At 40.5% G+C, this 27,563-nt stretch overlaps 1 protein-coding gene across 7 annotated transcripts in view; it reads left to right on the top strand.

Moving 5' to 3' along the window:
- Positions 1–27,563, top strand: part of Myo6 (myosin VI) — a 135,376-nt gene that overhangs the window by 85,934 nt on the left and 21,879 nt on the right. For all 7 annotated transcript variants that reach the window (XM_042687091.1, XM_042687095.1, XM_042687094.1 and 4 more), the window contains 13 exons: positions 518–609; positions 2,677–2,749; positions 4,606–4,733; positions 8,399–8,494; positions 8,785–8,955; positions 13,189–13,227; positions 14,685–14,778; positions 17,763–17,893; positions 17,970–18,047; positions 20,602–20,731; positions 22,866–22,956; positions 23,906–24,056; positions 26,640–26,848. In XM_042687091.1, the coding sequence (XP_042543025.1) occupies positions 518–609; positions 2,677–2,749; positions 4,606–4,733; positions 8,399–8,494; positions 8,785–8,955; positions 13,189–13,227; positions 14,685–14,778; positions 17,763–17,893; positions 17,970–18,047; positions 20,602–20,731; positions 22,866–22,956; positions 23,906–24,056; positions 26,640–26,848 (1,483 nt within the window). The remainder of the gene's footprint in view (positions 1–517; positions 610–2,676; positions 2,750–4,605; positions 4,734–8,398; positions 8,495–8,784; positions 8,956–13,188; positions 13,228–14,684; positions 14,779–17,762; positions 17,894–17,969; positions 18,048–20,601; positions 20,732–22,865; positions 22,957–23,905; positions 24,057–26,639; positions 26,849–27,563) is intronic.

The raw sequence follows: 27,563 nt of genomic DNA, 5'->3' as shown, positions 1-27,563 counted from the left end.
ACCTAGGAGAGTCCATTAATGTGAATAATGCTGCTGTAAACAAGGATGTATGTGTGGCACCTTGGCTGCAAGCTGACTTACACGCTCTGGATTCTATGCAGGAGTGCTACAGCAGGATCATTTACTTCTAGTTTCCTGAGAGCCTCCATACCAACTGACTTCCATAGCATTTGCGTGAATTGCTTTCATACCCATGGTGTATCTCAGTTCTTCCCTGCCCTTAGCACTACAAAAGTGAGACCAGCATTTGTTGTTTGTTTTACGGATGGCTGATATTCTGATTGGGGTGAGATGGAACCTCAGTATAGGTTTGATTTAGAGAAAGCTATTTCTAAGGCTGAATTTGAGTGCCCAGCAAATTTGTCTTGAAATAAAAACACCTGAGAGAGTGTCGAATAATTGTATTTATTTTTAAGCCTAATTTTAAATGAATTTATTGAGATGCCAGCCTCTTATACCAAAGTCCATTTGTGGGAGTTGATCGCTGATGGCCTTGCTTCTGGTTTTATGTTTTCAGAGTACTTTGAGCACAACAGTTTTGAACAGTTTTGCATCAACTATTGCAACGAGAAACTTCAACAGTTTTTTAACGAAAGGATTCTGAAGGAGGTAATTGCAGCTGTAATTTGAAACTCCGATTTGCATTGAATTGTTTTAACTTCCAGGGAAGAGAAAGACTGAGTGGGTGCTGTGATTAAGGGGAGGAGGTGAGGGAAGGGAGAGGGGCACCCAGCAAGCAGGGGTAGCTGAAGTTTAAGACCCTGATGAATACTTTTGGTGGTAAGGTTTGAACACAGAACCTTGTACTTGGAAGGCAGTGCTCTACCACTTGAGCCATGCACCTCAGATTGTGATGACACACTCTTAGTAGGTACTTCCTCAGAAGGGAAGAGCTGCAACTTCTTGCTAGCAACTTCAGCCAGACTTCGTCCAGCTTACTTCTTTTTCTGATTCTGGTCATCTCTACGTGCGCCATTACTAACCTGCCCTCTCATCCCTCACCTTGCCTCTCTGTCCTTCATCCTGAGTCTGCTTCTGCCACTGCCGCTGCAGCCTGCTTACATCTGTTGCCAGAGGCCAGGGAGCCCCAAGCTCCAGGCTCTGGGGTGTACTGCTGTGGCCTTTAAGCAGCCAGCCCTGGCCAACCATCTTCCATTTCTGGTTCATTAAGAACTTCCCTCCTCTGCCCACAGTAAGGACAGAGGCTAACACCTACAATACTGATGCCAGAACGTTCCTTTCTAATCCAAAGGTAGCTTTGGATCCATGAACTCGTGATTAGACACATTATTTTACCCCTTACATTTGAATTCTCCACAACATTTTCCTGTATTTTTATTTTTATTTATTTATTTTATTTATTTGTTTGTTGCTCGTTTGGCTTGAACTCTTGGCCTGGGTGCTGTCCCTCAGCCCTTCAGCTCAAGGCTAGTGCTCTACCACTTGAGCCATGGTGCCATTTCCATTTTCCAGTATTTTTATTTGTACCTTTGATTTACCTTCCTTTGTATCATTGGAGCGGTTTTTTGCTGCTTGCAGATGCCAGGGATAAGGAGAGTTTAAGTCCAGCTCCATCTTTTCTGGATGGACAAGAAATCAGTTTCCAGAGCACTTTAGCTGTTTTAGGGGTGTCAGCAGGCTGAGCCCCCTTTCCCACCTGCTGCTGGCCCGAGGCCTCTGCTTCTTCTGTGTGAGCACTGCTAGCTCTTCCTGTGCTCACCTCAGCCCCACTCTTTCCCGAGTTCTGCCCTGTGCTGCGTTTGGCTGAGGTGTGCTGGGCCTCCTGTATGCCTTGCCCAACAGTCAGTGCAGTTCTGTCTCTGTGGCTTCCCAGCTGTCATACACGTCACTCATGGGCTCAAGCTAGGTTGTGACATAGATAAATGGGTGTCCTGGATTCTTATTGGTGAGAGAGTTGCTCTGGAAATGCTCTGGCCAGAGGCTTAGGTCTTCCATTGCCTGTTGACGTTTCCCATGCTTGCCCCTTACCTCCCATGCCCATCTTCCATCCAACTAACCCGGCCCCAAGGTCCATCCAGAAGTCACAGCCACCTAAAGAGAAGACATGCCTTCATGTATGGTGACTCTGGGTGTGTGTGTGTGTGTGTGTGTGTGTGAGTGTGAGTGTGTGTGTGTGTGTGTGTGTGTGTGTGTGTGTGTGTATGTGTGTTGAACTCAGGGCCTGGGATCTGTCTCTTGAACTTTTTACATTCAAGGCTGATTCTTTACCATTTGAGCCACAGCTCTACTTCCAGGTTCTTGATGGTTAATTGGACATGAGTCTCAGAGACCTTCCTGCCTAGACTGGATTCAAAGTGTGATCCTCAGAGCTCAGCTTCCTTTGTAGCTAGGATTATAGGCGTGAGCCACAGGCATTCACTTATGGTGACTTTTATAATCATTACAATAAATGAATTTCAAATTTAGACTAAGCTCAAGTGGTCAGTACCTTCTAGAATATCAGAAAACTTTTCTAGTACAGTTCAGGGGAGAAAAGATTTAGATATTCAGAAAGAAAATATGAGGGCACATTAACCTAATCTCACCCATGGGTCATCCATCTGATAATATCCTTTACATTAAAAAAAAATCTGAGTATCCATGAGCTTAGTATATTGACTCTTCCATATTGCATAAGTATTTCCATAGCTGTAATTGCAATGACTTTATTTACAGGAACAAGAACTATATCAGAAGGAAGGTTTGGGTGTGAATGAAGTTCATTATGTGGATAATCAGGATTGCATAGGTATGTATTGTTTTCCATTTATGGAAAGTATGGGATACATACAATGGATACATTTATGAGAATTTTTCTGGGCTCTGATTTTATACACATCACCAGTTACAGGGTGGGAACTGTGGTATTTGAGAGAGGTTTACTTTTGTTTTTTTTTTGGTGCTGCTATTGGGGCTTGAACTGACAGTCTCACATTTTAGCTTTGCTTTTGTGCTCAGAGCTGGTACTCTACCACTTGAGCCATACCTCCACTTCTGGACTTTTTGCTGATCAACTGGGAGGTAAGAGTCTCTTGGACTTTCCTCCTAGGCTGGCTTCAAACTAGGGTCCTCAGATCTCAGACTCTTGAGCTAAGATTATGGGCATGAGCCACTAGCACTTGGCAAGAAGTTTACTTTTTTTTTTTGGTCCATTGTGGGGCTTGACCTCTGGGCCTGGGCACTGTCCCTCAGCTCTTCAGCTCAAGGCTAGCGCTCTACCACTTGAGCCACAGCACCACTTCCGGTTTTCTGGTGGTTAATTGGAGATAAGAGTCTCACAGACTTTCCTGCTGGGGCTAGCTTTGAACCATGATCTTCAGATCTCAGCCTTCTCAGTAGCTAGGATTACAGGCATGAGCCACCGGTGCCCTGCTGAAGTTTACTTCTTTAGTGCTGTTGAGAAGTAATTTTTCTAGGTATCAAAATCAAGCCTTTTCTAAAACCTCTTCTGTTATTGGGATATGTAGACAAGTGAGGAGGAGGCGTCAGAGGCTGGGAGCCGATGGCTTTGTCACCTCAGATGACAAGGCCTTGGGCTTGCCGGGGCTTGCCTCGGGCCTGTTCAGAGAGGCCAGGCCAGCATTGCTCTGGCTGTAAGGGGTCCTCTGTGGTCCCACACGTCCGGTCCAGATAACACCACACCATCCACCAGGACCCCGCTTTCCATGTCTGTCTCAGCAGTGCAGTGTAGCCACCGTTCCCTGTGGTCCCCCAACAGCTGCCCATCTCTTTCTTTTCTTCCCGCCCCATCTCTGAAATCAGATGTTGGGCAAGCTGTTTGTTTTACAAGCCAAATTTGGTGATCCATCAGTAACTTGTGTACTAGACTTGGACATCATAACATTACACTAATAGTAATGTTAGTTTACACTTTTCAAACCACTTTGGCATCCTTCCTGCCCCCCTGCCCCCCCACATTCCCTTAACACACAGTCCTGTCTTCCTTCAGTGCCTTTGACTGTGTGGTTGGCAGTCTGGGTGGAGTCCCTCCCCTTCCGGGTGTTTCCAGTTCATCCTCATCTCTTCCTCCATCTGTGACTCTGCTCTCGTCAGCAGCTTGCGTCACCACACTCTTCCCGCCACCAACTGCCCAAACTATCCTTTTTGGACTGATTTAATTAGAATCTTGATTTCTCTTCTTGCTCAATTCAGCCCTATCCCAGTCAATAGTTTATATAGTGTTTAAGGAGTTGAAATTTTATACTTACTTTGAACAAACAGAAAAAAGCATAATGAAAGCTTTTGCTGTATAAAAACCCGGGCAGGCCAAAGCTTCTGTCGTTTTACTTCGTGTTCAGAAGAGGAGTTAGCTGGGTGAAGGGGAGTTTCTAGTTCTCAGCCTGCTATGCTGGCTTGCAAATGGAGTGGTGATTAGTCACTCTCCTTATGAGTTGTTTTTTTCTAATGCATTAAAGCTATGATGTTACCTTCCAACAAGTGGCCAGATTTGAAATAAAGTTCCATTTGCTCTCAATCCCCTTTGATAGAATACTTTCAAAGTATTATCTGTCATATTGTAGGTAACCAGTCCTTTGAAATTTATGACTCATAAATTGTGAAGTGTTGTTTTTTATCCTATCCTGAGTATTTTGGTTTTTGAAATAGATTTAATTGAAGTGAAGTTAGTGGGAATACTGGATATTTTGGATGAAGAAAATCGCCTTCCCCAGCCCAGTGACCAGCACTTCACATCTGCTGTTCACCAGAAGCACAAGGACCATTTCCGACTCACTGTGAGTTTGCCATTTAATGTGCTGACTGTGCTTGGGGGGAGGGGAGGCGGGGAGATCCACTACACAGTGGACATTGCTGGCCAGAAACATAAGTCATAGAAGGTTTAGAGTGACGATGGCTCAGCATCCTCTACAGATAGACTCTATCAATCTGTTATCTATCTGTCTGTCTATTATGTATCTGTCATCTATAGCTATTATTTACCTTTCAGTTACCTATCATCTATCAATCTATTACCTATCATATCTATGTCTATCAAATATCTATCTTGTGTACATATTTATCATGTAATCTATCCATCTATTACATATCTACCATATCTATCTGCCTTTCTATATGAATCTATTTATCTATTATATGTATCTATCATCTATCTGTCCTATATATATATATATTTATCATGTACTCTACTCTCTATGTTTTTCTATCATCTATTCATCGTTGAGCTATCATCTCTCTCTCTCTCTACATATATGTATCATCTGTATCATCTGTTTCTTACCTATTCATATATCAATTGTCTGTCTATCTGTGTTTGTGTTTTTATCTATGTATGTATCTGTAATGGTAAAGCTCTATATAATCAAATCTCTTTTTCTCTGAATGGAAAGAATTTTGTCTGTCTATACAAAGAAATTTACCTATTGGTCTCATGTTCTTCCTTCTGAACTAAGTGGCCTTTGGTGGCTTTGTTTTGTATCACATGACCTAGGCAATGTTCTAGGGGATGACATTCGTGTGTGTGGCTTAGAACTCTGGTGGAAGAGGGGCTGGGAAGTTGGCACAGTGGTAGAGCGCTTGCTTTGCATGCATGAGGCCCTGGGTTTGATTCCTAAGTACCACATAAGCAAAAAGAAGAAAAGCCGGAAGTGGTGCTGTGGCTCAAGTGGTAGAGCGCTAGCCTTGAGCTGAAGAGCTGAGGGACAGTGCCCAGGCCCAGAGTTCAGGCCCCATGACCGGACCCCCCCCCCAAAAAAACCAAAAAAAAACAAAAAAAAACTCTGGTGGAAGAAACCTGGATTAGGTGGTGATGACCAATTCATTTTGGTCTCCTTCCTGGGAGTTTTGAGTGGGAAATGCACTCAGAGAGGGAGATAGAAGCTGAAGCAACAGGACTAGGTAGTATAAAGGGAAAATAGACATAGACAGTGGTAGAAATAAGTAAGACCACACTTCTGGAAAAGCCAAAGACTAGGTTCCCAAGCCCACTTGAAGCTGAAGTGCTTGCTGTGTTTGTATAAGGTTTTGTTGGTATCCCCTCTCAGCTGTCATCCCCTGAGATCCTACAAGTGGGACTTTATTCTTACACCCAGAAAGTGCCAGGCAGGCACTGAGCAATGAGGATGCCAGTTCCCACCACAGAGGTCAGCGCTGCTCTGCCTTCCCCTGCCTTCCTCCTTCAGTCACCCCGTGAAAAGAGGGGAAAAGAAGATAAAAGCTGCTTAGGGTCACTTGTGGAATTAGGGTGCTAGCAGGCAAACGTCTCCCCTTCTGGGAATTATTCTGAGATTGCAGCATAGCTGTCATTGCTCTGATGACCTCAGGAGGTATGGTAACAAGTATTTTTATTTCCTTTCATGATTGACACCATCCCAGTATATACACAAATCAACCATTGTGCTTGCTACTCATTACTATGTTTTTAAAAAATAGAAAGCCCAAAAGAAAAATGTTATAAAAAACACACACTACAAACAAACCAGAAACCAAACACCTTGATGATGCCCATGTATTAAGTCAGTGGTAAATAGGCTAAGTAGGTTTACTTGAAAAACAGATGTGATTGCATGAACTCCTCTGTGATCTGGAATCCTAGACTAGCCGCCTGCTCAGGTGACTTGTCCTTCTTCTGTGTCCTCGTTATTTCACGTAATACTCAACCTGTGACACTGTTACCTCGGTGGAGATGGAGACACCGTGTACTCCCCACAAAGCTTGTACTCAACGCTGAAAATATCTGTGGAGCTCTCTGTGTTGACAACTCACAGGCTGGAGACCCAGTTTCCTTTTCCAAGTGGACCACGGGTCTAGTCCACAAAACTGGGCTCAGGACCTCAGAGACATGTCATATGGGGAAGGACCTGGCAATTTTTTTTCAAAGAGGAATCAGAACAAGACAGCACATAAATCCTCATTTATGTAGGCTGGTACTTGGTGTTCCTTTGGGACTACCAAGTAAAGAACTCTTAGCATGGGCACTCTTGGAGTGCTTTCACTTGAACATTTGCATTTAATCCTAGTAATTTCCACAAGCTATGGGAGAGGAGACAAATAGGGGAAGCGGAAGAGACCTGCCTGGAAGCCTAGATTACAAGCAGGCAGGAGATCTCACACAGAGCTTCTATTCCTACTCGATGGAGAAGAGCTTCTGTGTTCTAAACATTCTCTAACCTTGAGCAAGCCTCTGCGCCTCCCAACTCATAGATCACTTGTGTGATCATAGATGTGATCACTCTCCCTCGTTAAAAAAAGAGGTGATAGTGGGTGCCGATGGCTCACACCTGTAATCCTAGATACATAGGAGGCTGAGATCTGAAGATCCTGGGTTAAAGCCAGCCTGGGCAGGAAAGTCTGTGAGATTCTTATCTCTAAATACCACCCAAAAGCCACAGTGGAGTTGTGGCTCAAGTGGTAAAGCACTATCTTTGAGCACAAAGATTTATGGATAGAGCTCAGGACAAGAGTTCAAGCCCCAGGCCCAGGACTGGCGCGCGCACACACACACACACACACACACACACACACACACACACACACACACACACACACACACACACACACACACACACACACACACACACACACACACACACACACACACACACACACACACACACACTCTGATAGGCTGTTTTGAGGATCAGATAATGATCACATATGTTGAAAGTATTTCAGAAACTTTAATTCAAACACGAGATCCCACAATTAAATGGTACAACCTTTAAAATGATGTAATTGCTTTGAAAGAGGTTCAGGATCATTGTCCAAGAACCTGTTCAGATGGTTGGTTTTTTTTTTTGTTTTTTTTTTTTTTTTTTTGGGTCCAGTCGTAGGGCCTGAACTCTGGGCCTGGGTGCTGTCCCTCAGCTCTTCAGCTCAAGGCTAGCACTCTACCACGTGAGCCACAGCGCCACTTCTGGCTTTTTTCTTATGTGGTGCTGAGGAATTGAACCCAGGGCCTCGAGCATGCAAGGCAAGTGCTCTACCACTGAGCCACCTTCCCAGCCCCCAGATGGTTGGTTTTGAAACTGTGGACAAGTTCCTGTGCTGAGTTCAGGTGTTTCCTTACCTGGCTGCACATGAAAATTTATCCTTAAAACAAGTGCCACATGCTTTGGGAGGCTTAAAATTCTCTGAAAAATTCTAATCAGCATGAGAATCAAACATCATGTTGTAGATGGAAAGTTTGTATGTTTTTGCATGTGAACCTGAATAACACGTGTGTACATGTATGTGTGTGCTTTTGTGTGTGTTGTCCTTAGCACCTACTTTTTTCCCCTTAGAGATTACAACCAAATACTTTTTAGATTTCACTTATAGTTCAAGCATTGTCCAAAAGCAGTGCAATTATAAAAAAAAAAGTTTGAAAATGCCCTTACAATTTATTCTCCATCTAATGTTGTCCAAAGGAAAGTTTGTAACACCTTCACGTATTGTTTTCCAGATTCCCAGGAAATCTAAGCTGGCAGTCCATAGGAATCTCAGAGATGATGAAGGTTTTATTATCAGGCATTTTGCAGGGGCAGTGTGCTATGAAACAGTGAGTATGATTTATAAGCAGAAAACCTCTTAATGTTGGAGCTGTACGGTAGTGTGGTATTCCCCCCACCGACTTGGAATGGCAATGTAAATCTTCACGTCAGTGAAATGAAGTGAGTAGTTCTGCCCCAAGCTGCCCCAGCCATGCTCGGTGCTAACCATCCACCATTACCCCATAGTGACTGTGTTGGGCAGCTGGGATATGATCACTTAAAGTTCTGTCAGGCAGAGCTGAGGTTCGGGGGATTTACCTCAGCTAGGCTGAACTGTTCTTCTTGCTTTAACTTGCAGACTCAGTTTGTGGAGAAAAATAACGATGCATTGCATATGTCTCTGGAATCCTTAATATGTGAATCCAGGGATAAGTTTATACGGGAATTATTTGAATCGTCTACAAATAACAAAGATACGAAACAGAAAGCCGGAAAACTTAGCTTCATCAGTGTGGGAAACAAATTTAAGGTATTCATATTAAATGAATCTTTAAAAAAATTGTATTTAAAATAACATACATTGTTCTCTATTCTAAAGTGGATAATGTAAATGACAGTCAGATATGCTGTATGTGCCAGGAGAAGACCGGCACTGTTTATACCTGTACTGTAAGAGGGCCTGATGAAGCCCCCGCCACTGAACACAGAAATGTTGGGATCGTGTCCTTTTTCAGGGCGTCACACACCTGAGAGCTCTCCTAATGTCCCTCCTGCCTTCTACTGCGTGGCTGACCTTCAAACCTTCTCTTCTCCTTGTGTTTTCTGTCTCCTTCCTTCAGCAGTTTTGGTTTAGCTGGAATAGTCCAGCTCCGAATGGCTAGAGAAAACTAGTTGAGAGGACAATCAGGCCCAGCCCGGCCTCCAGGTAACGATCGCCTTGGGACTGCCATCCATCCAGTGGCTGGGCATGTTAAGGAGAGTTCCTTGCAAGTGGTCAGCCAGTGTGTAACTCATTTCCATGTGTTTTTCTCTCACAGTGGTGTTAGGAGCATGCACACGACACTAAAATTGAATGAAAGCTTTTGATAATGTCCATCACAGATAAAGGCTCAGGTGTAGCAAACTTGTTAAAGTGCTTATTTAACATTAAAGAATATTTCATCTCTTTTGTTAGTTTTTGATTAGGAATTCTTGGAAAGCCGAGAAGAGGTTGTCTTAGAAATAGAATGCTATTAATTAGTTACAATTATTGAGCAGTTAGTACAAAACAACTTTAAAATCTTTTAATTAAAAAAAAATCTTTTAGTGAACAAAGCTTTATAATATATCCAGTGAAGAGATGGGGATGTAGAAATGTGACTTAAGTGGTAGAATACCAGTTTTGATGGAAAAGTCAAGCAAAGCCCTGAGTTTAAGCCCAAGTACTGGTACACAAAAAAAGTAGTGATCTGTAAGTGCTTAAAAAGAATCATAGAAGGGGCTGGGAAGTTGGCTCAGTGGTAGAGCGCTTGCCTTGCATGCCTGAGGCCCTGGGTTCGATTCCTCAGCACCACATAAGCAAAAAGAAAAAAGCGGGAAGTGGTGCTGTGGCTCACAGTGGTAGAGTGCTAGCCTTGAGCTGAAGAGCTGAGGGACAGCGTTCAGGCCCCACGACCGGACCCAAAAACAAAACAAAACAAAAAAAAAAGAATCATAGAAGTGAAATTAATTTTTCTATGTTACATAAACTATTGCTCTTATATTTATAAAAAATCCATATTTGCTCTATAAAACATGTACTTTAAATATTAAAAATGATACAATCAGGAATGATAATTAATATCAGAATTCTATTAATTAATAGTATAAAACTTCTTTTAGATTGAATGGGCCCCAAATCTGCAGTTTGATGAAATCATATTTCTAAAAGCTAAGGCTTTTTAAAAGTTAAATATAGGCAAAAGCTCATAATACATTTTAGATGAATAAATAAAAAAGCTTTGAATTTTGTCTTAAAATTGTATTCATTAATTAGGAGTTCCTAATGCACTTAATAAGCAACAATTTGAATATTTTTCTATTCTTGAATAGACTTTTTAAAAAATGTGTTCTGTTTTGTTTTTGTGCCAGCTTAGCCTTTTGCTCAGAGCTAGTGCTGTACTACTTGAGCCACAGCTCCACTTCTGGCTCTTTGGTGGTTAATTGGAGATAATAGTCGCATGGACTTGCTTGCACAGGCTAGCTTTGAACTTCAGTCCTCCGATCTCAGCCTCCTGAGTAGCTAGGATTATAGGCATAAGCCACCGGTGCCTTGATAATAGATGGGTTTTAAAATAGTGAAACTGGTGTATATGCAGTGCAACCTGTAGTCTCATGTTATTTGGGAAATGGAGACAGAAAGATCAGTTGTGGCAAGGAGTTGCCGACCTAGGCAGCATGGAAAGACTGTCTCAAAAGAAAAATGAATTTGCTTCATTGAAATGGATATAATTTGTTATGTATATTTCTGCAGTAATAATATAGTATTATTACTAGTAAGAACATACTGAAATTTTAGGTAACATGAATAAAAATGAAGACATTCTCAAAGTTTCTCTTTGATTTGTATAATCTTCATTGAACCTAGAAATGTCTTAGAACTGTTTCTAGACAGCATCATGTAAGCTGGGCACTGGTGGCTTATGCCTGTGTTTCTAGTTCTTCAAAGGCTGAGATCTGAGGATGGAAGCCAGCCTGGACAGAAAAGTTCATGAGGTTCTTATTTCCAGTTAACCAGGAAAAAGCCAGAAGTGGGGGTGTGGTTCAAGTTGTAGAACACCAGTCTCCAGAGCTCGACACCCTGGGTTCAAGCCCCAGTACATAAAGAAGCAAAGGAACAAACAATTATGTACTTTTTACATTAACTGCTGAAAGCTATAACTGAATATTACTAATAAAATATTTCCTATGTGTTTCTGTGGGATACTTTGATGTAAAATGTGAACCTTAATTTTAAACATAAGTCAAGGAGTTCATATTTTTGTATGACACTCAGTTACCCCGTCTCAGGGACCCAGGGCTCCCACGCAAAGGATCATTTCCAGGCTCCTGAAACAACCCTCTTAACTGCTGATGCTTTCGAAGAAGGAATTCTTTTCTATGAAAATCTTACTCATATAAACAGATAGTTGTATGTTTCAAAACTAAAATAAAACATGAGTTGCTCAGTGCCTTACCTTTCTGCTTTATGATTCTTGACTTCTGTTCTTTGGAGATGGACTTTTCTCTTTTCTTTTTTTCCTACTGTTATTAGTTGAATTTTGTTTTTTCTAGTCTTCTGACTCCATCTCAATTTTTTCGGGGGAGGGAGGGAATATCAAGATTAGTTTGTGGATGAAGGCACCTGGATGAAAGGCAAGTTATTTTCTTTCTGCCTTGGTGGCTCTCCTACTTGCTTTTCTGCTAGAATCCAGGTTGATTAAAGTTGTTAGAACTCTGCCCACCAGATAAATGGGGATAATTGGATCTCTTTAATCCAACCTCAAATTCTTTTGAATAACTTAAGCTTGTAATATGGAGTCATACATTACTGTCATAGATAGGAGAATGTAAAATTTTGCTATGACTGTCCATGACTGGACAAATTTTTAATCTCCCTGGATCTCAGTGTCTTCCCTGTATAATGAAGGCAATAATATATTCTTAAGCACAGTGATGCTCTTGAAACATTTTGAGCAGTACTTACTCACAGAAAAACATCATGTAAAAGCACACATGTTATTATAAATTGTACCTATGATTAATATATTAATTTGAGAATTATATCTTAGTGGCTGACACCTATAATCCCAACTATTGGGAAAATCTCTACTCAAGGAAAGCTCACATAAAAAGCTAGCACAACCTATCTCAAGAAAGTAAAATAAAATAGCTACTTGAAATGCACAGTTAGGATGATTCTGGTTCCAAGTGGATCAGTAGGGCAGAGGATGTAAGATCTCATCTAAAAAGAAATAATGAAAGCAAAGTGAGGCTGAGAACCTGCCTAATAAGTGGGTGGCTGTGAGTGTAATACCCTGGTACTATTAAAAAAAAAAAAAAAAACAAGGGGAAAAAATCCTCTTAATTGGTCTTTTCTAAATTGTATAATAAGTATCTCCATATAAAAATCCAGATAAAGATTTTTACACAGTTTATTTTGCAGAGCAGTAAATAAATGATAATGTCCTGAACCAGGATTAATAATAATTATTAATATTAAAAATGTAGGAAAGTAGTAACAGTATTCATTGTTGTTACATAATATTCACTGCCAACTTTATTTTAGAAAACACAAAGTTTTAGAAAGCAATTGAAATTTTAAAATAGTGAAGAACATTCTTGCAGGTTAACCAAAGAATTTTATGTATGCTGTATTACATATACACCAACCCCAGTCTTTAGTTTACACCTCGCTTGCATGTGTTCAAACACAACCTCACTGATCTCACAGTGAACGCATCCCCATCCTCTCATTTACTTCCTTCATTGTCTGCAGTCATTCCCTTATTCATCTTCCCTGCAGACATGCATGTGTGTTAGCATTACTCCTTGCCATTCTTTCTGATGACACAAGTTCTGCTGTTTTAATTCCATATATGCCCTTGGCTGCATTGTGCTCTCTGCCAGTCTGTGCCCTGGAGGTGGCCGCGCTGTGATGTGTTGTGTGTGAATGTCATCTGTGCATGTAATGGAGAGTGAGCGTGAACTCACCCTACTACACGTGCTTTCACTCTCAAATGAGCTGCTTTCCTATCTTTTACAGACACAGTTAAATTTGCTTCTGGATAAACTTCGAAGTACCGTGAGTATATTTAAAAACAAAATATCTGTTTTTGAAGATCCTTTAAAACCATTACTAGCAATTAGAACAAGAATCCTGGAATGATGAGAAGTATATTTTAAATCAGTTTCCTCTTATTAAAAAGAAATTATTTTTTTAAAAGCTGGGTGGAGTATATCATGCCACTAATCTCAGCTCTTTGGAAGCATAAATGGGAGATTGCAGTTTTAAATCAATCTGGGCAAAAAAAGTTAGTGAGACTTTATCTCAACAAATGAGCTGGCTATGGTGGCATGCACATGTAATGGCCAGGTATGTGGCAGGTGTAGGTAGAAGACTGAAGACTGAAATTTGAAGTCTAGCCCCTGGTAAAAATGAGAGATCAAGCCTGGTGCCCTGTAATCTTAGCCACTTTAGAGGCTGAGTTCTGAGGATCATGGTTTGAAACCAACTTGGGCAGGAAAGCCTATAAGACTCTTATCTCTAATAATCACTAAAACACAAAATGGAATTGTGACTTAAGTGACAGAGCACTAGCCTTCCGCAGAGAAATGCTAAGGGACATCACTGAATCCCTGAGTTTAAGCCCCAGGATGAGAGAGAGAGAGAGAGGGAGAGAAGGAGAGAGAAAAGGAGAGGGAGAGAGGGAGAAGGAGAGAGAGGGAGGGAGAAGGAGAGGGAGAGAGGGAGAAGGAAAGGGAGAGGGAGGGGGGAGGGGGAAAAAGAGAGAGAGAGAGACTAATTGAAAAATAACAAGCAAAAAGGGACACTTATGTGTAGCTCAAGTGGTAGAGCACTTGCCTAGCAAGTATGAGGCCCTAATTTCTAAACTCTAATACTGCTAAAAAGAAAGAAAAGAAATTAGTTTCTAAAATGGTTATTGTTTTGGCTAAGTTTGTTCTGGAGAAATGTCAAATATATATGTGAAGTCAAATTATTGTATAAACACATGGCACTCTTGAGCTTATTAAAATTATTTTGTACTTCACAAAGGTGGAAAGAATGAATAACTGATGAAAGAGGCTATTACTTTTTTAAGATCAAGTCTAGGATATAATTTAACTTGATTGTGTTATTCTTGCAGTTTTGATATGGACAAAAATACACCCAATAGTTTTATGTCTTTTTATAAAAGCAAAATTTATTAAGGGCTTATATTTAACTATGCATTTTAGTGGTTCACCCTGCGATTTTTTTTTCTTTTCCTTTCTTTACTTTTCCCCATGTAGTGATGGGCATTGAACCTACAAGCACTCTTATTACTGAACTATATCCCCAGCCTTTGTTTATTTGTGAGACAGAGTCTCATATGTAGTTTAGGTTTTAACCAATAGAAGTACGATAATACATTTTTATGTTCCTTGGTGATTTTCATGTGCTAATATTTAATATGCACCGAAGGTTACTGTTATTTCTAGAAACAAAAAGTGACCATGTTATCATATGTGTTATCTCAAAAATTGCCTTTCTTCCCCCAGGGAGCGAGCTTTATTCGCTGCATCAAACCTAATTTAAAGATGACAAGCCACCACTTCGAAGGGGCTCAGATTCTGTCTCAACTTCAGTGTTCAGGTAGTTCCCTGTTTCCCAAATCTGTGTCACTGTGTGTGTCCGTAGCTATAACTCAAGGGCTACTTACTGATTTACTTCTGTGCTGCTGGGGATTGAGTCCTGGATGCCAGACATGCCAGGTCTACCCCAGTCCTTCAGCAGACTTTATTGGGGTCAATATATACACATGTACATGATTCCATACATAATTTCAAATAATTTATCATTACCTTGATCACTTGAAGTACAATGAAATTTAAAAAATATTCCCATTAGCTATAAGAAAAGCATAGATGGCAAATTATTTGAGCAATAGTGTGAAACAATTTATTGTGAAATAAAACTTTTTTGTTTTTGTCAGTTGTGGGACTTGAACTCAGGGCCTGGGTGCTGTCCCTGAACTTTTACGCTGAAGGCTAGCACTCTACCATGTTGAGCCATAGCACCTCTCTGGTTTCTGGTGGTTAATTGGAGATAAGAGTCTCATGGAAAAGTCTCATGGACTTTCCTGCCTGGGCTTTTTTTTTTTTTTTTTTTAAGTTTACTTTTTGTCATTTGTGGGGCTTGAACTCTGGGCCTGGACACTGTCCTTCAGCTCTTTAGTGCAAGGCAAGCGCTCTACCACTTGAGTCCCAGTGCCATTTCTGGTTTTCTGGTGGTTAATTGGAGATGAGTTTCATGGACTTTCCTGCCCGCCGCTAGCTTTGAACCACAATCCTTGGATCTCAATCACCTGAGTAGCGTGGATTGCATGTATGAGCCACCAGAACCTGTCTAAATAAAACTTTTAAAACACTGAAGCTAAGTTTACAAGCCCACTCATCCCTTTTGGTATCTGATTGAATTCAGGACTTTACACTTACTAAGCAGATGCTCTATCACTTGAGCCACACCTCCAGCCCCTTTTTGAATTGGGTGTTTTCCAGGTAGGGTCTGACTTTGTGCCTGGGCTAGCCTGGACTGAGATCCTCCCATTTGTGCTTCCCTGACCCCTGTCTCTTGGGATAACCAGTGCACACCATCATGCGCAGCCATTGGCTGTGATGGAGTTTCAGGAATTTCTTTTGCCCAAGCTGACCTTGAACTTCTGCCCCTTGATCATTGCCTGCTAGGATTACAAGCTTGAGCCACCATGTCTGGTATTACCCCTCCCCCCTTAAAATTTATATAATTAAAAATCATTAGGTACTTGTACAAAAGGACTTCAATTCAACATGCCAGTATATGAGTATAATGCATCTTGATCAGTGTCTCCCTTCCATCGTTCTTCCATCATCCCTTCCAATCCCACCCATCCTTTCATTACGATATTCCTATATCCTTCATCACCACACATGTACATTGAATATTATGACTGTATTCTCCCACCCTCTCTCCATTTGTCTGCCCTTCCTCCCCTTGATCTCTGCCCCTCCTAACAATACATTTTGGGAAGTGGAGGTGTGGGTCACATAGTAGAGGACCAGCCTTGAACAGAAAAACTGAAACAAAGTTGTTTAAGAGTCTCCCCTACATCTGCTCTGCCTCCTTGTGGACTCAACAGCCCCAGGTCATTCCTGGCTCCCATACAACCAGTCAGGAGGGCGTGGCCTCACTCCTCCTCCTGTGAGAACTGTAGTCCTTGGATTTCCCAGTTCTCGCCTTCCACTCCCTTTCTCCTCAGGAGGATCAGCTTCCTCTAGTTAAGGTGCAGTGGTCACTTGGCTCCTAAGTCAGATGTGGCCGCCATGGCCAATCCCTCCAGCCCAGCTTCTCCCTCCCCTGCCCCCACACCAACCATACCATTTCTCTTGTGCATTACTGGCCGTTCTCAATCCTTCTACAGATGTGTTTCCTTCCACCTGGATGCTATTTTTAGGGAATTTTTGAGTTTAGAATGGACTTGTTTTTGTCATTCTCTATCAGTTGTGGCGCGTGAAACTTTCCAGGATGATTGAAGTACTTAGTGTCTGTGTTATTCAATATGGCAGGCACTAGGTGGACACATTTGACTTGCATGCATTTGAAATGTGACTACAAGCCTTATTTAAAACTGAAATAAACTTTAAAAATAATTTAATTTTAATCTATTAAAATTTAAATAGTCATCTGTGAATAGGCATTGCTATATTCCCTTGGCCGTACTTGACATTTATTCTTTATTCAAGTATTGATTCTGTGTGTGTGTGTGTGCTAGTACTGGGGCTTGAACTTGTGGCCTCATGCTCAAAGTGGTAGAGTGCTAGCCTTGAGCAGAAGCCTGGGGGGGGTTACCCAGGCCCCGAGTTCAAGCCCTGTGACCAAAAACAACAACAACAAAGGTTCTTACATACTTTCCTGCCCGGGCTTGCTTCTGGGTATATATCCAGTCATAGTTTCATGAAACAAAATGGCTAGTCACCTGTTCCAACATTTTTTATTAACTAATCATTTCTGGATTGATTTCAGCAGTCTCAGCTTCAACACCTGAAAGCCAGGTGTTGTAAAGGAAAGTCTTGGTGTTGCCTTTAGCTGTTGAGTCTTTCCCAACCAATTTCACCCTTTTCTTGAAAAGTTCACATTAATAAGGCTGAAATTAAGCACCTAGTAGACTTGAACTGATAATACAATTATCCTATAGGTTTCCCAACTGGTTAGTTTTATTTCACAGGTAAATAAAAGGTTTTTATAGTGAGCTCTCTAGTCTTTTCCTTCTGCTTTATTTGATCCCTTGGGAAAAGTTGTGTTTGAATATTTTAGGGAAGACTGTCAGAACACTGTTCTAAAATTAGCCTCAGTACTTAGAAAATGGCCATGTGTAGGGCTTTGCTTTATATATTGTTATCTATGATAGAGATTCTAAAACAATGTGAACTAGACTCAAGCGTTCTAGAGAGCAGTAGTTTGCCTCTAAGAAACGTTCAAGCTGGCTGTAGATGGCCTTGCACTGGAGAAGTTGCAGGCTGTGGATCAGTTGGGGTATGTTGACTAGAACAATGTCATTTCTCACTGGTGGTAATGGGCCTGATGTGTGTTTCTGAATCTAGGTATGGTGTCTGTTTTGGACTTGATGCAAGGTGGTTTCCCATCTCGAGCTTCATTTCATGAACTCTACAACATGTACAAAAAGTATATGCCGGATAAACTTGCAAGATTGGATCCAAGGCTATTTTGTAAGGTACAGCTGCCACTAAAATGGAAATTTCTGAACAATGAATTATTTCCTATTACTAATTGGAATTTCTATTTTTCAGGCTCTTTTTAAAGCTTTAGGCTTAAATGAAGTTGACTATAAGTTTGGATTAACAAAAGTATTTTTCAGACCTGGCAAAGTAAGTCTATTTTTATTTTAAACATTAACATCATGAATCTGTTAGGGGTTAGTAGATTTTTATTTTTTAAAATTTTTATTTATTTATTTGTTTGTTTGTTTGTTTGTTTGGTCATGGAGCTTGAACTCAGGGCCTGGGCACTGTCCCTGAGCTTTTTCATTCAAGGCTAGTGCTCTACCACTTTGAGCCACAGTGCCACTTCCAGTTTTCTGGTGGTAAACTGGAGATAAGAGTCTCACAGACTTTTCTGCCCTGGCTGGCTTTGAACTGAAATGCTCAGATCTTAGCCTCCTGAGTAGCTAGGATGACAGGTGGAGCTACCAGCATTCAGCATTAGTAGATAGGTAATAATGGTAATAATTTAGGTAATAATGGTTTAATGGTTTATATTGTTATTAGGATTGTATGGTATCAACAGCATGAAATATATGTGTATACACACATACATAATTTTCCCATTTTTTTCAGTTTTACTTAGTGTTAGAATCAGAACATTGAATTTTTTTCTTAAATAGAGGTTAATATTTAAACAAGTTGAAAGTTTTTCTAAAATGTCTTCATGCAGTCTTCAATGACTTGAGATTTCATAGTACTTAGAGTTTCCATTGTTAAGGAAAAGGTATATTAAATAGATGTTATACCTGTACTTAATAGTATTAGAGATTGGACTAGAGTTTGGACTCTCCCCTCCTAAAACCTAGACAGAATGAATAAGTAAATCCTTTCATGTGTAACTATGGAAATATAATCCTATAGTTTTGATATTCATAGATTGTAGAATACTTTATAAGTAATGTGTTCAGAACAGAAGTACCTAACTCCCATTCTCATTTTTCCTGAATTCTTCAATATTGATTTAGTAATTGCATCCTCTAATTGTAAACACAATTGTTACTGAATTTAAATAGCCAAGAAACTAGTTAGATTAAGTAAAACCTTAAGAACTAGCTCTTTTATCTAGTTAATCACAAATCTGATTTCACTTTTTTGTTGTTGGTGGTGGTCGTGGAGCTTGAACTCTGGGCTTGGATGCTGTCTTCAGCTGAAGGCTAGAGCTCTACCGCTTGAACCACAGCACCAGTTCCGGTTTTCTAGTGGTTCATTGGAGATAAGAGTCTCATGGACTTTCCTGCCCAGGCTGGCTTTGAACCTTGATCCTCAGATCTCAGCTTCCTGAGTAGCTAGGATTACAGGCATGAGCCACTGACAGCCAGCTTGATTTCACATTTTTAAGCATGAGATGAATGTTAAATATTTGTTACCAATGAGTGTTCTTTCCTGTGAGTACTTTTTATCATAGGTGATCCATACCACTTCCTACAAAAAAAAATTAAGAGAAAAAGAACATAAAACTCTTGAGACACTTTAGTTTCACTCAGACACATATCATAAACTCAGTGTTTTTCTTACTTGAGAGAGGTCACAATTACTTAATAATTAATGGCTGGATTGGGAAAGTACATGGTCTTACCTCCCCCCAAATCAGAAAGATTTCTTCACCACCTAGAACAATAGACTCTCAAATCACATAGAACAAATAGACTCTCAAATCTGTAATCTCATTATGTTACCTTTAATCTAATTTTGATTAGTGTGATATTCTGGTAAGACATTTCACTCTAATTATTAATAACTAAAGGTCTATTTTATTTGTGTTATCTTTAATCTCCTAGCAGTATTTCCTTATCTTTGTTTAAAATGTGGCTGGTAAGGAAGTGGTGCTGTGGCTCAAGTGGTAGAGTGCTAGCTAGCCTTGAGCTGAAGAGCTGAGGGACAGTGCCCAGGCCCAGAGTTCAAACCCCATGACTGACCAAAACAAACAAAAAAATAGGTTAAAATGGGGTGGTGATTGGGAGAAACAGAATAATCTCAATAGTGAAATAAATAAAACAGGACCTTCACTAGTCCAGGGCTAAAGAATCTGCTAGGGCAGAGATATTTCTGTCCTTTTCTATCATCTTTCTCAATAAAAATCTTTTTTGCTAGTCCTCTGTAATTAACCCATTTAAGATTTTTTTTCAACTTTTATGATTGAATCTGCTACCTAGTAATCAGTGACCTTCTTTACTCCTCAAAAAAGACTCTGAAGGAAAGAGGGAAGAGAAAGGCCACATTTCAGTGCAGCTACTGCTTGGAGCTCGCATTACACCATGCTAAGCTGTGGCTGTGATTGGCATGCAACCATTTTTAGAAAGTCAAATTTGGGCCAAACACTGGCCCATACCAGTGGCTCATCCTGGCTACTGAGGAGGCTCAGATATGAGGATAGTGGTTTGAAGCCAGCACAGGCAGGAAAGTCTGTGAAACTTTTATTTCCAACCACCAAAAAGTTGGAAGTGAAGCTGTGGTTTAAACGGTAGTGTATCAGTCTTGAGTGAAAAGGCTAAGGGACAGAGCCCAGGCCCCATGTTCAAGCCCTTGTAGTGGCATGCACACACACACATGTGCATGCACATACACAGAGGTAACATTTGGCATTTAAATTCAATTTTTTTCTTTGTGTGTTGGAACATACTGCTTTCTAATACTGGTACTAAGTTATTTTACCTTCTAGTTTGCAGAATTTGATCAGATTATGAAGTCTGATCCTGACCATTTAGCAGAGCTGGTTAAGAGAGTCAACCATTGGTTAGTCTGCAGTCGCTGGAAGAAAGTTCAGTGGTGTTCACTCTCAGTCATTAAACGTAAGTATGTTTTTACCAGGCATGGTGGCATGTACCTGAAACTCAGGCATATGGTAGAGATGAGAGTTTAAACAGCCAGCCTGAGCTACAGAGCCAGATAAATCAGACCCTGTCTGAAAAAGCAATCAGTAGTTACAGAAACAAACCTCACAAAGCATAGCCTGTACTGAGGAGGCTGAGGCAGGAGGGTCACAAGTTTGAGACCATTGTAGGCTCACAGGTGGACCTGGACTCAAAGCAAGATAAGACAAACACCATTTCTTCTTCTTTTTGGAAAATACCCAACCATGTTTCATTCTGGACCTAGATTTTGTTCCTTTGGAGGTGGATGGAGTGTGGAATGTTACAAGGTCATCTCAAGGTGGACACTAGGTGACGGACATGATTTCCTTCATACTGTGTGCCTGGAGCCTTGTGTGGAGCATGTGCTAAACCAGCGCTTGTACTCTTCCCTCCTGCTTTTAGATCTGAGTGTGTGAGACATATTTCCTTACGTTACAGCAGTGTGATTTCATTGTGCCCTCTCCAATACAGAATTCACTCTCTTGATTAGTTCTCTTTCTCTCTCTCTCCCTCTCTCTTATTTCCCTTGACCCCCAAAGCTATCCCCACAATTTCAGATTTAAAGCACTCTCCTCTGTCCACATTGCATCTACAATAGATATCTTGAAATTCCAAGGTGATAATAGTCTAAGCATTCTTCTATGCACTGGACCAAGTTGCATTTGTAGCTGTTTCTGCAACTTCTTATCTCTGACCCAAAGTAAGAATCAGGGCAGAATATTTTCAGGTTACTTGCAGGGGTGTGGCAAACCTTTAGTTGTTGAGAACTATTTAATTACATTTATACCTGTGTCCCCTTCTTACCAGACTGCCTGAAATAATGCTGGATAAGGATTCAATAAATCATTTCTTCATAATAGAGAAATTAAAATTTCCCTTGGCGTTAGAAGAAGCATGTAACCAAAGATGATCTTGAGATGTTTTGTTGCATGCTTGTAACTATGGATAAAAAGAAACCTGCAGTAAAGGAAAAAGATAATCTCTTTCCAAGTAAAATATAAACAGATTTGTCAGGGAGTTCAGTGCAGTTAGCGTTTACATGTTGCATTTTGATGGGTGACAAATGGTATTAAAATATGTGTGCTGTTCCAGCCATTCGGCACTCTGCGGTCAGCGAGCAGACAGGGATCTTTGCAGAATGTTAATAGGAAGTACTAGAAATATCTTTCAAGGTCAGGTTGTCCTAGAAAATTGGTTGGGTGCCTGAAGTTAAAAAAGATTCCTGCCTAATATGTTCATTGTGGTTTCTCATAAAAAAGAAGTACTTCTCTTTCTTTTTTGATTTTTAAAAAGATATACTTATTTACATTTCATTGAACAAAAGTGGTCCTGGACAGTTTGGGAAATAGTTGTGTCTAATCATAAGGAAATAGGACAATTTAAAGAGTCTAGGCACATGTGTGATAGGCTTTAGTTTTTATTTGTTTGGTTTTTTTTTTTGTGCCAATCTGGGGACTTGAACTCAAGACCTGGGCATTGTCCTTGAGCTTTTTTGCTTAAGGCTAGTGCTCTGCTCTTTGAGCCACAGCTCCACTTACACCTTTTTGCTGGGCTAGCTTTGAATTCTGATTCTCAGGTCTCAGCATCCTGAGTAATGAGGATTATAAGCATGAGCCACCAACACACGGTATTATATACTTTTCATTTTTAAGAAGTACAGAAAGTTACCAGGTGTTGCCTATAATTCTAGCTACTCAAGAGACTGAGGATAAAGGGTAGGGTCGAAGCCATCCCAGCAGAAAAGTCTGTGAGACTCTTATCTCCAGTTAACCAGCAGAAAGCTAGAAGTGGAGGTAGACCACCAAGCCTTGAGCGAAAGATCCAAATGAGAGTGACAAGGCCCTGAGTTCAAGTCCCCGGAAGACCACACACACACACTCACGCTCACATATATACTCACAATAATATAGGAAATTAATGTTTAAGTTCTTGATTTTAGTGTCTCTGATCTAATGTAACCAAAGTTTCATGTTTCTAGAGAATTGCTTGGTGGGAATGCTTGGCTTTTTAAGAACACATGTTCAATTTAAACTGAACCTTTTCTATCATTTTCTTTTATCCTTATGCATAGTGAAAAACAAAATAAAATACAGAGCAGAAGCTTGTATTAAGATGCAAAAGACTGTCCGAATGTGGCTCTGCAAAAGGAGACACAAACCTCGGTAAGATGCGCATTGTTGGAAGGTGAGCCCAGTGAACCTCGCAGTTAAGGCATAGTGAAAAGCAGCTTGTAGCCTAGGTTCTCCGGAGGACGGTGTTTTAGTCTGTTACCTGTGTCAAATGAGCTCGTTTATTCATCATTTGCCCCACTCTACAAAAGGGTTTGAAGTGGCTTGCCAACACAGAAGAGACAGAAGTAGCTGTTGGAGAGAATTTTGGTTATTTTAATGATCGTGGTGGTTTGAGTTCCTTGATAATGTCAAGTTGACTTTGTTTTTAAAAAAAAATCTCATTCACATTTTGACTGTACTTTGCAAGATTATTTGTAAAATGATTTTGTTTCACTTGGTTACAGTTTTATTGTGAATTGAGTTTTTATTACTTATTTAATCAGTATTACTATAATATACTTTATATATTATAAATTATATTATTATTGTTTAGTATTAGTTTAATTTTTTTATACTTGGAGGTCTGAATTAACTACTGAATCACCACCTTTTCAAAGAGATAATTAAGCTAGGCATTGTGGCTCATACCTATAATACTAGCTACTCAGAATGCTGAGATGATTATGGTTCAAAGCCAGCCTGTGAAGGAAAGTCTGTGAGACTTTGATCTCCAGTTAACCACCCAAAAAGGTCAGAAGTAGGGGTGTGGGAGAGCCACCAGTACCTATGCCCTGAGTTTGAGTCCCAGTACTGCACACATGCACGTAGAAAGGCGTAACTAGATAAGCTCTATGATTTGGAAACGGTTTCCAGGTGAGGAGAGCCGATGAAGTCTTTCACTCCTAGTGTTTGTTTTTTTTTTTTTTCACCTTCATGCATGAAATCCAAACACAGAAAAATGTACGAGATGAAGTGCCCTAGCCAGTAGCATTAGTGTAGTGTTAGGTTTTACTATGAAAAGTCTGCGGGATCATTAAATGGTAAAGTGCCATTTTTCCAGCATCGATGGCCTGGTGAAGGTGGGCACGCTGAAAAAACGGCTGGACAAGTTTAATGAAGTGGTCAGCGCACTAAAAGATGGGAAGCCGGAGGTGATCCGACAGATCAAAGATCTAGAAGTTTCCATCGATGCTTTGATGGCCAAAATTAAGGTAATTTTAACCCAATGACTCTGACTTTTTACTTAGCCTAGTATCTTTTGTGATTGTTATTGAAATGCTATAGAAAAATGTTCTTCATTTTTTAAGTTATTGAAGAGGAGTCTCACTCCAGTATTTTCTCTTAATTTCATAGCAGAAAGATAAAAAAGTAATTTTTTGATTTTGGTGGTTGTTAGCAAAAATATTTTCTTCTTTTTCTTTCTTTTTTTCTTCCTGTGTGTGTATATGTGTGTGTGTGTGTGTGTGTGTATGTGTGTGTGTGTGTGTGTGTGTGTGTGTGTGTGTGTTAGTGCTGGAGCTTGAACTCAAGGCTTCAAGCTCTCACTTAGCTTTTTCTGCTTAAGGTGGTATTCTGTCACTTGAGTCTTACCTATACTTCTGTTTTTTTGGTGGCTAATTGAAGGTAAGAGTTGAATTTATCTGCCAGAGCTGGCTTCAAACTGTGATCTTTTAATCTTAGCCTCCTGAGTAGCGAGTTTTACAGGAGTGAGCCACTAGCACTTGGCCTCATTTCTTACAACTAAAATGCTGTATTTGGTTGGTAAGTTTTTACATAATCGTGACTCAGCAGAATAATTGTTTTGTTTGATGCTTTTCTACTTTCAGAAGCCAACTTTTATTTTACTCGTTTTTCTTTTTGCTGAGTAGGCTACGCAAGTACTCTCCCACTAAGCTCTGGACACAGCCCCCCAGAAACAAACTATTGCATAATAAAAGTAACACATTAGTAAAAATTCATAGAACCCCCAATCACCTTATACCCACACCTTAACATATTCAACAAGTTTGTTGCATATTTTCCTATCTTCCTGAACATGTGTACCTTTTTACATAGTGCTTCATTTTACTTTGTAGTTCATTTTACATCGCTGCCATTATGTTACCTGCTTTGGTCATGCTAATTCCTCATCTTCACAGACACTGTAACATGATTTACTTAGCCAGTATAAAAATGGTAATTAATTTACACCTCAATTTTGTAGAAAAAATTTGGTTCACTTTCTTGATTTTTATTTGATTATCAGTGGGATTATAATTTTTTATTTATTTTTTACTATTTTTTATTGTAGGGATTATAATTTTTTACATGCTAGTTTGCTAAACAAATTTTCTCTTTTTCTTCCTATCATTGCCTCAATTATATTTTTGGATTTCACAGTTTTTCTCAACTAGTTTTCTCTTAGACTAGTGTCAATTCTGTAGCCATAATAAGTTGGTCATATCTTTTGTAGATAGTTTATAGAAAGGGAATAAATAAGAGAAGATAAAAATGCTGCAGACAGATTTAGCTGATTTAAAAAAATCTCTCAAGTGCCATTCTTAATTATTAGGTATTATTATCAATTAAAATTAACCCCATCAGCCAGGCGCTGGTGGCTCATGCCTAAAATCCTAGGTACTCAGGAAGCCACGATCTGAGGATCATGGTTTGATGCCAGGTTGGCAAGAAACTCCAGGAGACTCTTATCTTCAAGTAACCAGCAAAAGATTGGAATTGGAGCTGTGGCTTAAGTGGTAGAGGGCTAGCTTTGAGCAAAAAGACATATCAAGTAATTTTTTTGTGTGTGTGTACTGGTCCTGGGGCTTGAACTTGGGGCCTGGGCACTGTTTTCTGAGCTTCTTTGGCTCAAGGATAGCACTCTACCACTTGAGCCATAGTTCTACTCCTGGCTTTTTTTGGTGTTTAATTGGAGATTAAGAGTCTCATGGACTTTCCTTCCTGGGCTGGCTTGAACTGGGATCCTCAGATCTCAGCCTCCTGAGCTAGGATTACAGGTATGATGGCCATGAAGTAATTGCATAACTACTTCTTAGGAACAATTTGAATTGCTATCAAAGGGAAAAAACTTTAGCTATTTGAGCTAATCATTCCTTAAAAAGTAATTTGTTTCTGGTGGTACTGGGGCATGGGGTACTGATTGTTTTGGGATACCAGGGTTGATCTAGGCTTCCAGCTCTGTTTTTTTTTAAATTTTTATTTTGGAGATGGAGTCTCATGGACTTTTCTGCCCTGGCTGGCTTTGAACTAAGTCACTAAGTGACTTCTATTTGAACAACTGAGCAGTCAGTTGTTACTGGGTCATTTCTGAGGTGATCTTTCTGTCGGTTCTACAAAGAAGCTACATGGACAGTGACACAGATCATCCTCTGTCTCAGCTTCCTGAGGAGCTGGGAGTGTAGGCATGAGCCACTACTCTCCTGGAAAAAAATAGTTTTTAATTGCAACTTTGTTACATTATCCACAGTATGACTACAGATTTTGGTGTCTTCCTTGATAGAAAGTAAGAGTCAACTATTTCTGTTCAAAACATCTTAATAAAAATGTACAAATATTATTTAATATACAAACAGTGAAGATAATTGGCTGTTGCATGCCAGTTTTTTTTTTTACCAGTTTCTGCTATTTATGTGCATATTGGAATCATTTTTAAGAACCATGGCAAAAACCACATGAAATGAAACTTTGAATCGTAACTGCATTTCAGTATATCCTTCAGCAGGATTGAGCATGCTCACATTGTTGTGGGGAAGAAGTAGCTTTTCAAGTATGTGTTTCTGGCTTTGTTGGTACAGTCCACCATGATGACAAGGGAGCAAATACAGAAAGAGTACGACGCGCTTGTGAGATGCTCCGAGAACCTCCTCAGCGCACTGCAGAAAAAGAAGCAGCAAGAGGAGGAAGCAGAGAGGCTGAGGCGGATCCAGGAGGAGATGGAGAAGGAGAGGAAGAGGCGTGAGGAGGACGAGCATCGGCGGAGGAAGGAGGAGGAGGAAAGGCGGATGTAAGGCCTTCTCATTTTCACTCTGACACTACACTGCAGCGCAGACTTGCTAATCACTATGCTTAAGACTGTCTTGATCTGAAAGAGCCCAGCGAGGCCGGCCATCCAGTCCAGGTCTTTCCTTTAGACCTCGAGGAGCAAGTGAATTGTCTAGTCATGTTAATGTAGCGGCAGAAGGGACCCAGAGCTCAGACCCGACTTCAAGCTCCAGGCCTCCGTGTGGCTTCATTAGTCTCTGAGCTTCAGGAGAAGGCAAGGAGGGCAATAAAAAAGAAAATCAGAGTAGAGAAGGGACATTCCGTACAGGTGATGCTAGGACACAGATGACCCTCCTTCCTGTGTGCACCCCACCCGATGTGCCCCAAATGTCACTTCATACCCTTATCCTGGTACCCTCAAACTGAGCGCACAAGGATGAAGGAGACAGCATCTCACTTGGAACTTCTTTAACATGAAAAGATGCAGAAACAACCCATGCACAGGAATAGTCATCATTAAGATAGAATTTCAGGCTTCATTGGGAAATATCACCTCCCAAATCCAGGCAGAATTCCTGCCTATTTGTCTGATAAAGGCACAGATGTCTGGAAGGGAAATGGAAAAATACCAGAGCACGGCTATAACAGAAGGGAGGAGGTTGAGGGGGGACAGGGCGCAGGCCTGCAGGCAGTTAGTAAATCCTCAGCTCTGTCCTCAGCGCAGGGAGAAGCAGGCA

Source organism: Dipodomys spectabilis, unplaced genomic scaffold, assembly GCF_019054845.1.
Source record: "Dipodomys spectabilis isolate Male_0828 unplaced genomic scaffold, ASM1905484v1 ptg000102l, whole genome shotgun sequence".
Taxonomy (NCBI): domain Eukaryota; kingdom Metazoa; phylum Chordata; class Mammalia; order Rodentia; family Heteromyidae; genus Dipodomys; species Dipodomys spectabilis.
Note: the sequence above shows the minus strand (reverse complement) of the source record. Positions and strands in the feature narration are given on the sequence as shown.